At 43.1% G+C, this 20,917-nt stretch overlaps 1 protein-coding gene across 6 annotated transcripts in view; it reads left to right on the forward strand.

Annotated features, from left to right (window-relative positions):
- ASPH (aspartate beta-hydroxylase) overlaps positions 1 to 20,917 on the forward strand; it is a 211,767-nt gene that overhangs the window by 94,643 nt on the left and 96,207 nt on the right. For 5 of the 6 annotated variants that reach the window (XM_045789028.2, XM_087864869.1, XM_045789031.2 and 2 more), the window contains one exon: positions 3,267 to 3,308. The exons of the other annotated variant lie outside the window; for it this stretch is intronic. In XM_045789028.2, coding sequence (XP_045644984.2) covers positions 3,267 to 3,308 — 42 coding nt within the window. The remainder of the gene's footprint in view (positions 1 to 3,266; positions 3,309 to 20,917) is intronic. 6 annotated transcript variants of the gene reach the window in all.

Consider the following 20,917-nt stretch of genomic DNA (forward strand, 5'->3'; position numbering starts at 1 on the left):
AAACAATGAAAATAAAGACTGCAGACTCACTCAGCATAAGCAGACCCACTTTTATTGACTGCATTTCCTCTGCTAAGCGCTTTGTGTGTGTTAGGGACTTGTGTTTTCCCAGCAGATGGGGCTTATCCCTGCTTGCAGATAAGGAAACTGAGGGTCAGAGAGGCCGAAACACCTGCCAGCTATGGTCCTTCACGGTGAGCACGTGGGCAACAGGTGGAAGGTGGAAACAGTCGGAGGGAGGCCGAAGTGCAGGCGGGAGAGCAGGTCGGAGACAAGCAATCATCCAGGTGTTGGTGGCAGGGCCAACCTCAGGAAGTACTGGCAGAGAGAGAAGTGGACAGGGAAGCTGTGGCCGGCTGAGTGGGCCAGCGCCGGGGAAACAGAGCCCTAGAGAGTCTCAGGTGCCGTGTGATGAGACACTGGTGAGGACAGCTAGGCCTGGATGGAAATTAGCTTTGGATGTGCGTGAGGTCTGAGAATGGGGCAGTAAGCAGAGAGGCGCAGTAGCTGGAACATCATAGAGTTCAGGATATTTGAATTCACAAAAGTGATTTTCTTTAATGGTGTATGATAGTTTTTGAATGATTAAGATCCCATTCTTTTTAGTAAGGTTTTCCTTATTCTGGGGGTGGGGGGAAGTAAGTTAGTACAGTTAGAGATTGCATCACAGCTTTCTTCTTTGATATGAGTGCGTAAACACTAAGTATGAGTGACAAGTGAACTTGGACGTGGGTAATTTTCAGAATTGAGCTGAGCATACGGCTCCCTTTAACTTAGAGCCTGCCCGTCACTGGACCATACAGAGTGTGATTGAAGTATAATTACAGAGGATACTTTCTAAATCAGTCTTACCTGTTCTGTGACCTTTGGCAAGATTCCTAAGCCTCTCCAGGCCTTAGTTTCCTTATCCATAAAATTAAAACTATCTCCCAGGGTGGATGGAGTTGATGGGATTGGTGGGATCATCTGCAATAAGTGCTTAGAACAATGCCTGGCACCCGGTAAGCATCCAGTAAGTCCTTTTCCTCTGGGGTGCAGCGAGGTCCACATGGGGTGTCCCAGGGAAGTGTGTAGACAGAGAATAAAGCAGAGTAACACTTTACTATTAGCTGTGCAGAATACTAGTGAGGGCAGCTGGATCTCTGTGAAGACACCTTTACCCACTGAGGGGCCAAAATGCTTGCTCTGCTCATTTCCCCGTATCCAGACACGAGTCACAGATGTCCACATGTTGATATGAGGTGAGGGACAGAAGGGGGCGTGAGAGAGAGCTTTTGCCCAGAGCTGGGGAAGTTTGGGTTGGACCTTCTTCAGTCAGGCTCATTGCCCTATCGTAAATACTGCTGTGGAAGAGGAGGAAAGGTGGTGGCCCTTGTTCCTGGGAGCATGCCTGGCCAGGGCCTCCCACACCTATTTAAAATGGGACCCATTCAAACCACTCCTCCTTCCTTATTTCTCCCCTAGGGGTGGGAAGATGTTTGCAGAGCCCTAAACTCCTCTTCATGACTAGCACCCACCTGTTTTCTTTAGTCAGGTTAGCAACTTGCATTTTGTGCTTGGCTTTTCAAATCACACCAGCCCTGTGCCAGGCGACGGATTCCTGGAGGATGTGCTGGGTCACATCCACAGCAGAAAAGGCCCTGCTGGTAGCACTGGAAGGACTCCTTGAGGACCAGGATTGTCGATGTTTTTCCTCAATCCTGTGTCCGTGATGCCTACGAGAGTGCATCCTATGAAATGATGTGGTGCCTAACTTTTTGATCAAGGAAGTTATAGTTAGTAAGATCAGAAATTCTAGAACATTCGACAGAGATCTAGACGGGCTTTTATCGTTTTTGTTTTTAAATATCTCATGTTCCTCCTGCAGCACTGGCAAGAAGTGTGTGGCAGTCAACTTTATAAAACTCACTCTTTGCAGGACGCAAAGCCTGAATGGCCCCATCTCCCATTTCTCTTTCTGGAATGGTAGAGAAGGGCACTTTGGGAAGATCATATGCTTTGGAATGATGTAAACTGCTGACCTTGATAGTTTGGGCACTCGACTTTCTCAGCCTCAGCTTCCTCCTTTGCACAGAGGGAACTAGACCTCCCCGTAGGGTGGCAGGAGGCAGGGGGCAGGTGCTATGTGCTAGGCCGAGCCTGCACACTGCAGCATTCAGAGGTCATTCCCTTCCTCTCAACTGGTGTCTTGAAAATGCTTGCCCTATAAAAATCTCTCCCCTCTTGTATCAGAAGCCTGCCTCAGATTTAGTTTTCACTTCCAAAAAATTCCATGTTTGATAGGAATGTATGGAGGAAACTAGGGAGCAAAAAAATCGAGTGTTCTGTGGTTGTACCCCTGATCTGACCCCACAGCCTGGTCTACTATGGGGGAAGAACTGAGTCTGATTTTGTCTCCCAAATTCTGCCCTATCCTGACTCCCAACATATATGCCTATACATGTGTTCCTAGAAATACCCAAAGCTAGATAAGAACCTACTGGAACTACAATCAACTGGTCTACCTTGAAAATTAGCTAGACCCCCAACTTCTATGGAATAGTAGGCTAGATCTGAGATGAGGTTATAAGCGCATGGTCAGGTCATGCACCGTAGTTTTCCATGTAGGGTGGATGTTGTTTGACTGTTCCAGGTTCTGGGTGAGTTTCACTGCACTCAGTCCCATTCAGGGGAGAGACCCTATGATTGTGGTTAACTTAGTGAAAGGCTGACACAGGTGGGCTGTCTGGCCTATCTCTCAGCTCCTCAGCACCTGGGCTCAGTGCAGGCAGCTTTAGTGGTCCACCTGCATATGTGTGAAGTCCTTCAGGAAGTGAGACTGCTGTCACCCCAGTGAGGGGGACATGCAGCACTTCTTTAAAGCACAGGGTGGCTGTTATAAAGTAGTCTTCTGGTTTTAGGAGACAGTATAAATATTGAACAAGCTTTGATTCGGGCTTCTCTCCACTCCAGTTTGCCTTTACACCCACGGAGGCACTTAGAATTGGTGGGGATGACCCACAGCCACTTTCCTGTAGATGAGGAATACTTAGCCTCATACCTGGTTACTGCCCGGTGGCTTTTATAAGTAATTCACATGAGTCTAATCTTAATATTTTTAACAAATTTCATGTGTAAAGGATTCAGGGTTTAGGAAAATGGAATTCTATGCCCAGAAATATTTTTTTAATTATATTTATTTGAATTCATTTAAATATGGTCCAACATTTTGAGATCATGAATGGTGACTTTCACAATACTTATTTTGTTTTGTCTTTACTTTTCAGAAACAAATAGAAAAACAGATGATCCAGAAATAAAAGAAAAAGGTGAGATCATCAAATGAACTGCCTTTCAGATATACATAGGAAGAAAATCATCATACTGTTGTTCAGGAATAACGATGATTTTATTTTATATCACCAATTAAAAGAAATTGCCTCTGGGTTTATTATTTCAGTGGTTTTATCAGCAAACATTTATCAATATTTACATAAAGAGGCAAGGTTCTAAAGAGATTGCCTCGCTTCTAATCCTGGTTTTGCCGTTCATTGTATGTGTGTCTGAGAATTCCTTGCCCTCTGTGCCTCAGTTTCCTCTCTCTGATATGGGAATAAAATAGTACCAAGTTCAGCGACCAGAAGACTCCTGTTCCTACAGTAGTAAATGAAAATATGTATGAAGTATTTAAAGCAATGTATAGCGCAGGGAAAGCACTTAGGAAATGTTAAATATTACTGTTTATGTTAACATCTGTGCCAGGAGTAGAGATCCAGCGATTACCAGAACATGCTCCCTTTTTATAAGGAACTCTGCATTGTTGGAAGGACATGCAAACAAGGTTCCATCCATATAGAAATAATCATCTCTGCCTTCCCATTACAATGGGATTCTAATAAATTAAATAACCCAGTAGAATTTTAAGTCACCTCATACAATGGTTCCTTAGCTTACTTGGAGTGAGGAACTAAGTTAAAAAATTATATAGATGATCATGGAATAGTGCTTATGCTTTTTTTTTTTATATATTCCACTTCTCTTTATTCTTTCCAGTCCTTGACATTTTTAAGTATTTAATTCAAGCTTAGACAATAAGAATCTCTAAATAATAAGTAAGGCTACGAATTTTATCCCTCACAAATATTTTTTTTTACATCATTTAATTAATTAATTTTTTCATCATGATCAGTGTGCTTTTCAGTCCCCAACCTCCCCCACCTCCCTCCTCTCTGGTAACCCTCAGTTTGTTCTCTGTCATTAACAGGCTGTTTCTTGGCTTGTGTGCCTCTCTATTTTTTTTCCCGTGCTCATTTGTTTGTTTCTTAAATTCCACACACGAGGGAGATCGTATGGTATTTGCTTTTCTCCGACCTACTTATTTCACTTAGGATCCGTTATACTGTCTAGCTCTATCCACGTTGTTGCAAATGGCAAGATTTCATTCTTTTTTGTGGCTGAGTAATATCCCATTGTGTGTATATACACTACATCTTCTTTATCCATCCGTCTATTGATGGACACTTGGGCTGCTTCCATATCTTGGCTATTGTAAAGAATGCTGCTATAAACATAGGGGTGCATGTATCCCTTTGAATTAGTGTTTTTTTATTTTTTGGGTAGTGTGATTACTGGATCATAGGGTAGTTCTGTTTGCTTTTAATATCATTTGAATGATAAAATCTTTAATGATTAAACATTACAATTTCAGAAGTACCTTTAATTTTTGGTGATGCTATTGTACATAGCATGTTATAATACGCATAATGTACGTGGTCTTGGTGTATGATTACTTGATGAGCAAACAGAGTTGATGGCCGCTGGCTGTAATTTTGTAGCCCTTAGCGGGGGATCTAGGCATCTAGTCGTGCATTTTTTTTTTTTCCTGAGTAGTTGTATTTAATTTTTTATGAAAGCAATATTGAGAGATAGTTTTAAAAGTATGACTTTTAATGAAAAACAGCAGCCTTCTACTTCCTGCTCCCCGTCTATGAGGCCCATTCCTGACTTTCTTTTAGCTGTTTCTTCTAGTACTTACCTACACATTTCTAAACAACTAGCTACTTGTGCAAGTTTCTCATCAGTGTTGGAAATTGTTGTTGACTTTTATACATAGATTTAGTTCAGTCATGACCCAAGTTCTCCATGCTGCCCCCCCACCTTCCTGATTGTCCATGACATCGTGACATACTCTGATCGTGATAAGTAAGTAGCCCTCTTCTCCCCGGTTTTCTTTTCTACGATTTCAGTGACCCGAGGTCATATGTGGTCAGCAAGCAGATGCTCCTCTTTCTGACGTATTGTCAGAAGGTCAGTAGTAGCCTAATGCAAAGCCACAATGCCTGTGTCCTTCGCTTGATCCCATCACGTAGGCATTTTCTTATCTCACATCATCATAAGAAGGGTAAGTACAGGACGTTAAGATATTTTGAGAGAGAAAGAGAAAGACCACATTCATGTAACTTTTATTACAGGATATTGTTATGCTCGTTCTATTTTATTATTATAACAATTATCTCTTACTGTGCCTAATTTATAAATTAAACTTTACCCTAGGTGTGTATGTATAGGAAAAAACAGTATAATAGGGTTTGGTACTGTCCGTGGTCTCTGGCATCCACTGGGAGTCTTGGAATGGGTCCCCTGCAGATAAGGAGGGATGACTGTACTAAGGGGAAAAAAAACAAAGCAAAGGGGAGGATATCATCGGCTTCTGCTAGAAATGATCACTTCCTTGATTCTGGAATGCTTCCTTCACCTGGCTTGCTGGTTACCACATCCTCTTGCTTTTTCTCCTACTCTCTGCTGTGTGTGCTTTTCTCAGACTCCCTGGAAGGCTGTTCCCCATCTTCCTGACCATCTAACACTCAAGTACCCCTGGACTCAGTCCTCAGAGCATTTCTCTATCACATATATTCCCTCGGTGATCTTACCTAATCTCCTTGCTCTAAATATCTGTGTGCCAAGGACTACCACACTTGCCTGCAGCCTGGGTCTCTTCCCCGACTCTAGACCGGGGTGTCCAGCGGTTACCCTGTGTCTACGGAGAACCTCGTTTGGACATCTGATAATCACTTCGAACTTAACTGGTGTAAACTGAACTCCAGACCTTCCCCCTCTTCCTATGAGCATCTCTTTCATGCCTCCCTGGATTTCCCTCAGCAAACCCTGTCAGTCGCCTCCCCGCAACATACCCAGAATTCCACTGCTTCCTGCCCCCAGCACCCTCTACCACCTCGCTCCCAGCTACCACTGTCTCTTGCTGGCATTATTCCAGATGCCTCCTAACTGGTCTTCCACTTCCCCCATTGTGTCTATAATCTTTCTCAATACAGAAGCCACAGGGACCCCGTTAAACCTAGGCTGTGTCATGTTGCCCATTGCCTCCAGCATCTCCATATCGCCCTCAAAATAAAACAAAGTCCTTTGCAGGGGTTTACAAGCCCTCATAAAATCCATTCTCCCTTCTCCATCTTCTCTTGGTTTCCTCCCCAGCATCACATCCTGTAATACTCTCACTCTTTGCTCGTTCTACTCTAGCTACATGGGCTTCCCCGCCAAGCACGCACGGGACTCAGGGCCTTTGCACCGACCGTTCCCTCCAGGCTGACTCTTCTCCCCCACAACCCACATGGCTTGCCACAGTCTTTGCTCAGCTGTGGCCTTCTTAGTGAACCTCCCTAACCTTCTTATTTCAGGTTAAACACCCCCCCCCTTACTTTCCATTCCCAGTTCCTTGCTTTGTTTTTTTCCATAACACCATGTGATTATATTTGATAGTTTATTTCTTTAGTATTCATTGTCTGAAACTCCCACTGGAATCAAACTTCTATGAAGACACATTTTTGTCTGTTTTGCTCACTGCTGCATTTCCTGTGCCTGGCACATAGGAGGCACTTAGTGAATATTGGCTGAATGGTTTTCTATTATGTTTTAATTTCAAAGGATTAATATGAACAGGCATTACAGGCCCTAAAAACCCCAAGCTGTAGGAGTAACAACCAGACCCAGATAGAACTCTTAGGATGGAAATCCATGGGAAACCCAAAACTCGAGTCAGTGACACTGGGGTAGAAGACAGCTGTTGCCATCCCTAAAGAACCCAGAGCGATTACATGGTCCCCTCTGTGCCCTCACGTGTCTGAGGTCAGTGGATGTGTGGTTCGTCAGACCCATGCTGTTTGGAGCACAGAACTGACAGGTGTTCAGAGTGTTAAATGCACTTTTGCTTTCAGTTTCTTCATCCAGAAATAAGGATCATGATTCTTACACCTCACGGGGTATACTTCAAAACAGGAAGATAAAATGAGACTGTTTGTAAATATTAAATGCAGTCTGCTCCTACTATTACTATCCAAATATCTGGACCCCAGATTGCTTTGATTAGCAGTTAAATTGGTTGATTTAGGGGTGAATCGTAGGTGTGCCAGTTTTAAGATTTAGTTAAAACAGTGCTTTTAAAAGATCCATATGTACTGTCATAATCCATTCTAAAAGCAAAGGTATTTTTAGCTCCCAAAGTACAACACATATAATTAAAGAATAAAGGGTGGGTTTTCTTTTCTTAGATTGTATAAATTTAGCTGTACGAAAGACTCACGAAAATGATTCACATGATTCGGTTGGTCTCGGACCAGTGGACATGTCTTGTTGTGGCTCCAGGCAGAGACCACGGGGGTAGTACAGAGGCTGCTCTTGTGACCATGTTAGCCCACGTCTCACGCGGTGATCCCAGAGACCATCCCTGAGTTAGAGGAGAAAGGCGATAAAACAAATCCTCTCTGTCCTTTATTCTGGTTTTCCTGCCCTTTATTGGTTAGGGAAATAAACACTTTAAAGGAAAATCCTGATTTCTTAACAGCCCCCTATTTTTACCCTCCTCCTATGTCTTCAACAGTTGAATTCAGACCTGCCCTACAAATCACCACATTCCCATTACAGTGAAATCCAGGTATATATATAATTTTTAAAAACCTCCAGTTTCAGTGGCGTAAACAAGATGGTCGTTTATTTCTTATGCACAGAAATAACCTAGGACCAGTTTAATGGCTTATTAAGGACCCAGCGCCTCTCTTGCCATTCCGCCATCCTTAGTCTATAACCTCATGTTTCAAAGGGCCATTTAAGCACCAGCCATTATCACCACATCCAGATAATAAGAAGGAAGCAGGGAGGAGTGAACTTCTTAGGAGAACTACATTTCACTGATAGAACATTGGTAAAGCTAAGATTCAGGGTCCTGGTTCTGCAGCAGAAAGGGACATCAGATGTTGACAGGAAGCAGCCATCAGCAGTCTTGGAGCGCGCAGTGTTTTACTCTGTTACCAAGGTATACTCTACCACCATATTTTAGGGAAATGGCTACTGTTCTATGCTAAAAGGTTCAATTAATCATCAGAATGTTAAAAGAACTATCAATTTTTCATCCTTCACAAAAACATGCACTAATTTATTTAGCCACTTAAATATTTGCATGCCTGCTACATGCCAGATAGTTGTTGTAGGCAAGTGGCTACAGGTGAGAATAAGGCAGACAAAATTCCTTCTTTCATGGAGCTCACATCCCAGTCGGGAATCCAGCAGCACACACAAAATCTGAAACAGTGATAGTGCTCTGAAGGTACCAAGCAGGAGAGTGTGCTGGAGGGGGGTGGGGAGGTAAGTAAGGGGAGAACGTCTCTAAGGAGGTTAGGGATACCATCAAGGCAGCTGTGTGAATGCCGAGCTAGGAGCACACTGAACAGAAGAAGAGCCTGTGCAAAGGTCCTGAGGCAGAACAGCCAAGCATGAGAACCTGGAGCAGCCTGACCAAGCTGAGAGTATATGCCATGCGGTCAGAGAGAAATTCGGGGGCCAGGCCGTGACAGGGAGTCTGACATTTTCCTTCATGTAATGGGATGTCCTACCCAGGCCGTGAGAGTATCTGCAAATCAGTCTTTCTGATGCACACGTTGACTTGTTTGCTCCTGGGAGGTCCACCTCAGTGCTTCTGACAAAGGTAGAGACAGGGTGAGAGCGGACTGGGGTGTTGGTTCTTGCAGATGGCGAACACGAGGAAGCCCTACCCCCACTGCTGCTCACAGCGGTGCCGCTCCCTCTGTCAGAGGCTCCATTTCAGCCTTTGGGAGCCGTGCCTCCCTCCACACGGCCCGCCATACTCTAGAGCTTGTCCCCCAGACTTCTAATCCGAAGGGGGCTTGCCCAGCGTGGTGGGTGCTGGGCTCTCTGGCTGTTTGTTCAGGGATATCTCTTCTGTGGAGAGAATCCATGGACCAGCCTCACTTGCTTCATTCATCACACCCCATCGTGCGAAACAGGCAGTTTCTAGCAGTACCAACCAAAAGACGTTTGTACCCGAAGTATTTTATTGAGTGTGAAATGCAGGAATAGTCTTAGAATTAAAAGATCTAATGCTCAGTGTTACCCCAGATTCATTGAAAATCCTTTGAAATTCATTGCCTGCCTTGGGAATTCCATCCTCTTTTTTACTGAGATTCGTAGGATGCTGTTAAGTACGGGGTGGAGGGAAGGGGAAATATTCCGTCTTTGGAACATGTAGTGAAAATGGAATGTGCTTTAATAGTTGTAATAATAGAAGTGAAGCGTTTTTTCTAAGTTGCCATTACGAATTTGTCTTGTAATAATAGAGTGTCGTAATAATAGAAGTGAAGATTTTTTTTTTAAAAAATGACCATTATGAATTAGTCTCAGGATGAATTATCAGGTCACCTGACTTTCTGCTTGTGTTACCTCCCTCAGGTGTATTGATGAGGAACAGCTGGTAAGAGCAGAAGATTTGCTTTTACTTATTAATAATTCTGTGTCCTTTCCTTTCAGACAGTTGTGGGTTTGAAATAGGGCTGATTCCAAAATAGGTTCTATTTGCCAGATTCATAAGTGGAGTCAGATTGTATTTGTTTTCGATCAGCTTGCTGTGTCCGTTTCTCCCCACTGGATGTCATCTTTTCCCACATATTCCATCTTCCACAACCACGAAATGCATCGACTACAAAGTAATGCAGCTCACAAGCGGCTTACTAGATGTCAGACTCAAATAGTTACTTGTATTCATCCACTTATTGAGTCCATACTGTGCACCTACTATGTGCCAGGCCCTATTTTAGGCACTGGAGCTAACACAGCCGATAAAAGCCAAGTCCCAGTTCTCATGGTACCTGTAATTTAGTGTATGTGTGTTTGGGGGGGAAGGTTAGATATGTAATTGTGGAAAATTAGAATATAATAGTGATAAGTATGAAAAGGAATATAAAATAGGAAAAGTCTACAGAGAGTGACAGCGGGCAGGGGTGTTGCTCGGTGGAGAGGCCTCTGGGACAGTGACGTTTGAAGATGCAGGGGAATGAGCTGTGCAAACATTCGGGAGAAGGGAGTCCAGGGTTGGAACAGCACATCCATAGTCCCTGTGAGGATCAGTGAGGAGCCAGTGTGGCAGGTGGGGAACATGGGAGGGAGAGGGATAGGAGTGGGCGAGATCCAAGGGCTTGCAGGGTCCGAATCACACAGGGCTATGAAGGCCGCCAACCATAAGGATTTTATATATTATCTTGAGCAAGATGGTCGCCGGGAGATTCGGAGCACAAGGTTGGTATGATGAGCCTTATGTTTCAAGAAGGCTCACTCTGGCTCTGGGGATGCAAGACTGGAAGCAGGGAGACCACTTAGGAGACTCCCAAGAGGTAATAATGGCTGGAATTAGGATGTGGGGTAGTGGAGGTGAGGGGTGGTTAGATTCTCCATGTGTTTGCACGTAAAGTCACTAGAATTTGCTAATGGGTAGGATATGAGGTATGAGAGAAGAACAGGAGTCAAAAATGACTCGGAGCTTCTTTAAAAAAGGTGCTTGAACAATTTGAACATAGAAGTAAGCAACATGTGGCTGATTTAACATAGACCAAGTGTCAATTATTAGTTGAGGGTTTGTGAGTCTTTAAAGGAATTTGAGAAGGAACAGAATACCCATGCCTGCAAAAAGGAAATGGGTTTTTGCTGTGTGTGTTATGTGTGTGTGTTGTAATTGCATTTGAATCGAGGACTTTTCCTGAAATTTTGCCTTGACTTAGACTAATACTTAATATCCCATTATATTATTCATTACAATTAAGGATACACTTGAACAGTGTATTTTGTGACTGTCTTTTAGGCATTGAAAGATGTCCTGGTTACTATTTGTATTCTTTTAAAAAGTAATAGTCAGTGCCCTAACAAAACACCAGATGGCACTAGAAATCAAGTCACATTTACAATAACAGCAATCCCATTTGTAACGTAGGTTAAAGGAAAGACCTAGAAGGTTGTAATACAGCCAGTAAACCAGCCTGATGCAACTAATACCTTGTATGGATATATCTGGGTTTTCTGTGATCATAAGGAAAACAGAGATAGAACCAACGTGAGCAATAATCAAGCCTCATTAAGAAGTTTTCTTGTTATTAAAACAATACATATATCAATGAAGTTTTTCCTGGGATTCTCACAGCTGGATGGAACGTATTTGAGCAAAGTTGTTCACCATCATCCTGATGATAAAAACTAAACTTATTAGTACAGCACCTAAAGCTTCTCAGGTTATGGCTCCCGCTTATGGCTTTCCTCTGTTCACAATGCTCTTTCTTGCCTCCCCTCTTCACATTCTCCTGGCAGAGTCCTGCTCCTTAGAAATGAGCTTAGAGATTACCTCTGCTAGGCAGTCTCCCCTGATTACACCCCTGTCTCTTACTCTAGACTAGAAGATGTACTTTTCCTCTGGAATCCCAAGACACTCCATGCTTGTAGATTTTTAGCATGTATTTTGAGTTTTTCCCTTAATTTTTAGACAGAAGGCATCTAAAAGGTAGGAACCATGACACCCTCTCCCATCTGGTGTTTGTCAAGGTTCTCCAGAGAAACAGAATCAATGTAATAGGGTGTGTGTATGTTTATGTATATAGACAAAAGACACATTTATTTTAAGGAATGAACTCACATGATTTTAGAGGCTAGCCAGTCCAAAAATCTGCAGGGCAGGCAGGCAAGCTGGAGACCCAAGGAAGAGTTGATGTTGCAGCTCAAAGCCAAAGGCGGTCTAGAGGCAGAGTTTCCTCCTCTTTGGTGGTGGTGGTGGGGTGGTTGTGGGGTGGGGTACCCGTCTTTTTCTTTAGGCCTTCAGCTGATTGGGTGAGGCCCACTTACATTATGGGGGAAAATCTGCTTTACTCTGAGACTACTGATTTAAGTGTTAATCTTATCTAAAAAATATCTTCACAGCAACATGCAGACATGTTTGACCAAATATCTGGGTATCATGGCTTAGCTAAGTTGATACATAAAATTAAACCATCACATCCCTCCAGTAGCCCTTAACTACAATATAATAGGAGTTGAATAAATAGTTATAATATGAAAAATATGATCACTTCCCTTTTAATTTACCTCTTCATCTCATGGTGTTATTATGAAATGCAAATGGTCCAGACGATGGGCAGGAAGAGTTTATAGACAGAAGTATTTGTGTGTGAATGAACCTTACCTGTCTAGAATGTACTGTGTTTCATGCTATTTTCACAGAGCTTCTCATCTAAGTCTTATCAAAAAATCTTGTGAATTAAGTATTTTCCAGCCATATTTAGCCATATTTCTTCAAATTTTTTTTTTTTTCCCTCTCCACTACTTGTAGTATTTCAGCTACATGTTGGACTGCACGGTAATGTCTTACACGTCTCGGACACTTTGTTCTTTTCTGTTAGCATTCCCCACCCCCTTGGATTGCATAATTGCTGTTGCTCTATCTTCAAGTTCAGTGAATTTTTCTTCTGCTATTTCAAATCTGCTGTTGAGCCCATGGAGTAAAATTTTCATTCTGGCTACTCTTCTTTTCAAGTCTAGATTTACAACTGCTTCTTTTTTATAGTTGCCATTTCACTGTTGAGATTCTGTATCTGGTCACTCATTAATACCATATTTTTCTTTAAATGTTTATACTTATTTACAGTCACCCATTTGAAATGTTTTTCTAAGAAACCCAGCATCTGGGCACACGTGGAGACAGTTGCTACTGACTACTTCTTTCCCCCTGAGTATGGATCAGGAGAGTCCTGTTTCTTCACATGTCTAGGAATTTTAGGCTAAAAGCTGGATTATGTATAGAATACATATGGCAACTCTGGAATTTTTTTTTTCCCTGAAGATTGTTGGTGACCCGTAGACCGTTAACTTGCCTGCATTCAAACTGAAAAATCCATCTCCCTGCAGTATGAAGCAACTGTGTTCTCTGCTCAGGTTTGTTGACTTCTAGCTGCTGTCTTTTTAAGCTCAGCTCTCTGGAGAGCAGGGCAGAAGGTACCCTGCGCCTGTGTAGTTTAGTGGTCTGCTAAAGATTTGGGCAGAATTCATACTCAGATTTTGGGGCTTCTTTCTGAGATTCACCATTTGAATTTGCAGTTGCTCTGCTGGCCTGAAGGTCTGCTGTCTTCAAGCCGTAGGACTTCTAATTTCCTCTACGCAAACTGGATGTGTATTGAGAAATGTACTCAGACGCAAAACGCAGCAAATGTGCACATTTCGCCAGAGGACTTCTGTCTTTCAGAAGTAGATTTCTGTAGTAGCCTCTGGGAAGGCCCCCAGTGATTCTTGCCTCCTGGTGTTCGTGCCTCTGTGTGGTCCTCTTTCCATTGACTAGGGCTGACCTATGTGACGAATAGGGCAATGCACAACTGACAGAGTGTGAACCCCAAGGCCAGCATTGCACTTTCTACCTTGTCTTTCATTTGGATCCCTTGCTTGCTCTGGAGGAAACTGGCTGCATTGTCATGAGAACATATAAGCAGCCTCAGGACAGGTCTAGGTAGCAAAGAACTTGTGTAAGATACTAAATGTTTATGGTGGTTGTCAACTGCTAGGCTTGGGGGTACTTTGCTTTGCAGCCATATATTAGTCTATTCTCATCAAGTTTCTGCCTGCTTTTTCCCTGGTCTCCCAGGGGCTACCCATGAAGATGGAAAGTTATCAGTCAGCCTGGGATTTGTGCCGAGTTTATTCTCAAATATTGGATCTCGGCCCTTCTATGACTCTCTTGCATCCAAGATTTCCCTTTTAAATTTTCATCTGCTCTGCTGTCTTCATGCTGTGATCTGCCCTCTTCGGTGGGGAAGGACACAGTTTTCCACTGCCTGACTTGGGGTGGTTGGGAGCAAGCACCCCCCCACACACAAAAATCACAAACTCACCATTCGTATCCAATGTAGAAACTGTCTTTCAAGAATAAATTCTTCCAGGGGCGCCTGGGTGGCTCAGTCGATTAAGCGTCTGCCTTTGGCTCACGTCATGATCCCAGGGTTCTGGGATTGAGCCCTGTGTTGGGCTCCCTGCTCAGCAGGGTGTCTGCTTCTCCCTCTCTTCTTCTGTACCCTCCTCAGCTCTTACTCGTGCGTGCTCTCTCTCTCTCTCTCATGCTCTCTTGTGCATGCATGCTTTCTCGCTCAAATAAATAAAGTCTTAAAAAAGAAAGAATAAATTCTTCTGTTATAAGTTTCTACCTATCTTTGGTCATTGTCCAGTGCTTTCAAATAGTTGTTTTAATATTTGAGTGACATTTCATTGATTTAATTGATTTAAATTGGTGATAATTTATCGATTTAATGAAATACAAATATTAACATTCACTGAATACTAGAGAAGCTGAACATCTGAAATGCGTAAGCCATTCTGGATTCCCTTGCTGCAAACTGCCTAGTCATATCTTTTGTTTTCCTCGTTGGTTTCCAGGGTTTCATTAATATTGATATTAATTTCCTTGTTGGTTTTTATATTACACAAATATTTTCCCAATTGGTTCTTTATCTATTACCCTCGTGCACAGTGCTTTACCGATATATAATCATTGAAACAAGTAAGTGTGTGAATGAATGCATGAGAGTGGTGTTCTCTCACCTGTTACAGTACTTTGAGCGTTCCAGCAATATCTCCTTGCTTGCATATATTGTTCTATTGTAATAAAACATGCACAAAAACATTGGACAGCCTTGATTCGGATGGCCTCAGCTTGGGGAGCACTGTTCTTCCATCAGATCATTCATTCATCTTATTAAGATAAGAACAGTAGCACCTGTTTGTGAAGACACCTGTCATCAAGCTTCAATGACTTGGGTTTCTGAGAGTCCTTCACATGGGCTTGACCAAGTCATCACTGCCTTAAACTTAATTATTGCGTGGTCTGTCCAGGTGGGTCTTCTGTCTTGTAGCTGCCTGCCGGAGGTGCTTTGGTTCACTGTCTTTAGCAGTCCCTAACACATGATCTGTTCCTCATTAGTAGTACCAGCAGCCCATCGAGATGTAACTCACACAGGCTGGTGGTTCAGTTCAGGCCACACCCGCGACGCCGTCCTAAGTTTCCCAGAGTGTCCAAGCGCGAGGCAGCACTCGCACACTTAAACCAGTTCCGGGAAAAAGCTTCGAGAAAAGTCTCCCTCCCCCCCTTGCAGCTGTGAAAAGAGGTTGTAAGAGAACGACTGTTAGAGATTTATTATAATCATTACATCCAAACAGCTACTGTAGTTTTAGTGGTTCCTAAAATACACCAGCAGTTATTGTCTGATTACTTCTACAGATAAGTTAATTATAGGAGATTTCTGACTCTTATACAAGTCTGATTTAGAGAGAAGTTTAATTACAGCAATTTTAGTGATTTAAATAAGCTCAGCATATATTACTAGTCTCAGCAAGTGTAGTCGAATTTTTAGCTGTGTTGAAATACACATTTGCTTTGTTTTTATTTTTCATTTCATGATTTTTCACCATGCTGTAGTACCAGGGATAATTCAGGGCACCTGTTTCCAGCAGAATGAATCTTCAGTCAAACACACCGCAGGACAATAATAGCAAATTCTTCGTTATCATTAAAATCCCATTCTAATGCTTCCCGTTGAGCACTCAACAGCTTACAGCGCTAATTTCTGCCGTGATTGTGACAACAGGAGCGGGGGAGTAAAATCGGTTTATTAAGGAAAAAACTCAGATTTCGTGTGTTTGAAAATGATCATCAAGATCTAAATTTTCTTTTGATTGATGGAAATGTGACCCTGCCTTCAAATCAGAGTAATCCACTTTATTGTGTTTTAACACATGGTCTCTTTGTATAGTGAAGCAAATTAAAGATGAAGATATTAGCCACATATGCCCAAGCTAGCTTAAAATTAAGCTTTCAAACACTGTCATACAAAGACAGTGCTGTCAGCAGTCAGATATATTCATTTACTTAAATAAGACTTCAAATTGGAGAGTACATTACTTTGGAAAATGCATTACTGAAAATTACCTCAGTCTGATTACAGAGCTCTTCTCCAGAGCATTTTCTGTTCTCATGTAATGGTACTGGCATTTGCAGCAGTAATTCTTGCTGTGTGTTTATATGTTTTTCACTTAACAATCAAATATGTGTTGTCAATAAAAAGTATTAGTAATAGTGAAAATAAATCAAACCTTCTCCGTTTCAGTTTGGGTGATTTTATGACACAATTTCTGCCCGGGGAAGCCAAACTACTTACTCACCCGGACACCATGGATGGCAGTCATGCTTTTCTCCTTTGCTAGAATGCTCCTTCCCCTTCCTTGTTATTGACTTCGGTTCTGTAGTCCTTTGCTGTTGCTCCTGAGCCTGGTCAGCAGTGGCATCGAGCGGGGTGGGAGCGGATGGAGCCTGAGGTCAGGCAGACGCTCAAGGATGGGACAGATAATTGCAGATGGTGCCCAGTAGGCGTGGCAGTAAGGCCACCGTCAAATACATCTCAGAAACGAGGGGCGCCTGGGTGGCTCAGTCGTTAAGCATCTCCCTTTGGCTCAAGGCGTGATCCCGGGGTCCTAGAATCGAGCCCCACATCGGGCTCCTCCGCTGGGAGCCTCCTTCTTCCTCTCCCACTCTCCCTGCTTGTGTTCCCCCTCTTGCTGGCTGTCTCTCTCTCTGTCAAATAAATAAATAAAATCTTAAAAAAAACAAAAAAAAAAAGAAGAAGAAAAAGAAACGGGGAGAAGCCATTATCACGGGGTTTCGGGAACAGACGACAAGCAAAGCTGGGAGCAGGAGGACATTTTCTGACCGAAGTATCTCCACATAGAGGAGTAGCTTTGGATTTCTCCAGAGGCACTGGCACACCTCCAAGTCCCATCGCTAGCCCTGCTCAGCTAAGGGGCTAGTCCAGGATGACAGCGGCCAGGCGTGAGGTCGGTGCAGGGGTAGGAGCAACACTAGACTGCGAGCAGGACCTATACTATGGCAAGGACCATTGTACATTTATTAAACAGCTGTCTTAATGATAAGCGTCTGAGTCACAAATGGCCAGCAAACCTAACTGCATGTGAATCTGAGCAAAACGGGCCACTTCCTCATCAAGGTATTGGTAGCATACTGAGCTGGGCTCGGGAGGCGTTTGTGTCTGAATCTAGTCCCGGACCCTTTGGGGCCCGTGTCGGTCTCATCTATAGACTCCTCTCACCTCACACGAGAGTCCATTCCTTTGCCAAACCTCTCGAATTTGAATCAGGATTACAAGAGGATAATGTTCATAAATTCTCGCATGCCGTCTACACGTGCTCAAACTTCAGGTATCAAAGAACATGGTTGTTACCAATGATCCTGTCTCTCCTGCCGCAGGCAGGGGCAGAAACTGTCCTCGTTGGGATTGTGGCTTCTTAACTGTGAGAGCCCGCTAATGAGGCCTCATCGGGAATGGGTTACAAAGTGGTTGGGGACCTAGGACATATCATGTGTTGAGGATCGATTCCTATACAGGATGAAGATGCTTTGAGAAAAATAGAAGCCTGGTACTAAAAAGCAAGTGCATTTTACTTGATTGGTTCACGTTTTGCCCTCTCCCAGGGGGGTCTGGCTGTGCCTCGTACACGCACATGGAAGGCGCATAGCATTTAAATGCTGTAGACCCATTCTTGAGTTGCCAGGGAGAACTTTTTAAAAACTCTTACATTAAATAATAAGAAAACATCACTGATGTGGTTAAAGGCATCTGTTGCATACATCCTCCAAATTATTCACTACTGCAGGTAATAATCACCCAAGGCAGCTAGGCAGCAACTTACATTGCAAATTCTAAATCCATTTCAAATGCTAAGTACATTTGTTCCCTTGGTTATGGTAGAATCAGAAAACTCTGATTTTTGCCTTTGGGTTAATTTTTTTTTTAATTTTATTGATTTATTTGACAGAGAGGGAGCACAAGCAGGGGAAGTGGGAGAGGGAGAAGCAGGCTCCCAGCTGAGGAGCCCGACGCGGGGCTCAATCCCAGAACCCTGGGATCACGCCCTGAGCCGAAGGCAGATACTTAACGACTGAGCCACCCAGGCGCCCCAGCCTTTGGGTTAATTTTTAAGAAGTCTGCATGTGTGGGTAAAGAGGGTAAGAGGAGGAATTGTGTATATTTCTAACACTTTTTTTTTTTAAGATTTTATTTATTTATTTGAGAGAGAGAGCAAGCAAGCACACAGAGGGAGAGGGAGAAGCAGACTCCCTGCTGAGCAGGGAGCCTAATGTGGGGCTCGATCCCAGGACCCTGGGATCATGACCTGAGCCGAACACAGATGCTTAACCAACTCGGCCACCCCGGCGCCCCTCTAGCACATCTTCTTCATAGGGGCTTTGTTTGTGTTGGGTGATGGTGTATCTTGTTTCACCAGGTCCTGGGACTTGAGCCACCCCCTGGACATTAACTCTTCTTAAGGAATGCACATGGGAACTAAGGGACAATGGCTTTTAGCTAAGAAGATGATTGAGTAATTTAACAAATATTTCCACTTCCTTTGTTTGCCACCCTCTGTGGAGTGCCCTTAAAGCAAAGCAAATAAACAACTACAATATAAGGAGGTAGAGGTTGTAGGCAAAAGGCTGCAGGAGCCCGGAGGAGAGAATAACTCATTGCCAGGGGGCAGGGGTAGAGTGCTGAAGTCTTCATGGAGGAAAGATATTTGAGCTGGTCCTCAAGTAGCAAACAAGGCTTGTATCCGTGGAATTCTCATTGACTAGACCTGTGAATTCAGATACTTACTGATTTTCTAATGACAGAGAGGAGGACTTGATGTGGAACACCGCTTCTGCGTGTTTCTGTGCACAACCCACTCATCCGCACTCCAGGAGCAGTACCCCTGGGGTATCAGGATGCACTCTGTAAAACAGTCTAAATTCATGAGAGTCCTCTCTAGAAACTCTTGACACTGTCACTTTTGGGGACATTGTCATAATTTGTTTTTTCTAGTATCCATTGGTTTTTTACCCTTTCTCTCCTTTAATTTGTCAATACCATTAATGCTGCCTTCTCCGATTTGTTCCTTTCCTGGTCCAGAGATTTATTAGAACCTACTCATAGGAATAGGTATCTATATATGAAATTCATCTGGAGCCTTCAGGGCTGATTCGCTCCCATGATTATAATATACTACCAACTCTATTCAGGTTGTATGAGTCACTCAAAACTAAATTCGAAATAACAGTGGAAGAAATCCATACAGCATGATGCCTTTAACTGATATGCTTTACATCAAAAGGCAAGGTTTGATAAAGGTGTGTTTCAGGTAATAACCTTGATTTTTATGCTTCACTGAAATTGGGCTCCTCTCCCCCAAGGATCACTGACTTCTTTGTGCACCCATACCACCATATTAGTGACGTTATTAGTAATGTCATTCCGCTAGTCTTAGAGTGGAAGTTGCATTAATTACAAATAATAGCTTCAACATAAAACCAATGAACTTGGGTGAGGTCTTTATTCCTATGCCTTGTCACTTTGATTCATACCGCATCTTGCTTTTTAGCTGCTGCCATGAACCCCACGTGCATTTCTCCACAGTCTGTTTTTTCCATGGCCCTCTGCAGACAGTCCCGTGCCGAGCAGGATAGGGCCCAGCAGGGTATGTGTCGTGTCATTAACTGCATACCTTGTGTGTGCTGAGGAAGGAGGCCAGAGGCAGATTGTCTTTTACCCCCTGAGAAGTATGATAATAGCTCAGCCATGCACTTACTGGAGTATTTCCCCGTGATTATAAAACACGAGTGAAGAGACTCATTAGTAAGGAAGAGAAATGGAGGACTGGGTTTAAATTGGCTCGTCGGTTAATAGGGTCAAACATACTTAGTACACCAGCCCTGGAGTGATGGAAATTCTCACATGGTGTCTCCACTCTTGGTCAGTCATCTTAGACTGAAGTTTTGGTTTGATGTTTTGTTTTGAGATTCAAGTATGGGGCTGAAAGTGGTATTTGGAGGTTGAGGCTCATAACAACAGTAGAGGAAATTTGGAGACAGGAGTATTATTTAGCCTACATCAGCCGTTAAAGTCAACGTTGTTTTTGTCTTTATCCATGAACATTTTCCTCGTAGGCACTGAAATTCTCTTACCAGTGTAAAGGCACTTGATCAACACTGACAATGACAGGGTCCTTCACCAGTTTTACTATCAGCTCTACCAATTCTTCTTTGCTGTTTGGTCTTGAATAAGTCTCTTAGGCTCCCGGAGCTTTTCTTTTTACACGTGTGAGATATAGAGGTGATTCAGCCTGCCCTCCTGCCTGTTTGCAGGATTCTCCTGTCCTTGGACGACCATTTCACTTGACGGTTAGGAGCAACCGTTATCATTACTTTCCCTCCTTTTAGTATTCCATAGAAGGTGTAAGCGAGCTTCCAATCCAGAGGCTGTTTAATATTGTTTATTTGCATATGTTCTGTTTCCAAGAGGCGCTTGATGAATTTGAAATTTAATCCTCATGACATCCCAACATATTTCATGTTTTTAGTGTGAGAGAATACCGGTGCTTCAGGGCTGTTTTTCTGGAAAGTGTTTATATGTAGAAAACGAGCGTCTACAAGCTGAATAAGGTATGCGGGTATTGGAGAGCTCTTTGAACAATGCTTGTCGTGGCATCTCATTAAAGAGTAAGTTATGCTTTC

Source organism: Ursus americanus, chromosome 9, assembly GCF_024610735.1.
Source record: "Ursus americanus isolate L20-20 chromosome 9, mUrsAme1.1.p, whole genome shotgun sequence".
NCBI lineage: Eukaryota > Metazoa > Chordata > Mammalia > Carnivora > Ursidae > Ursus > Ursus americanus.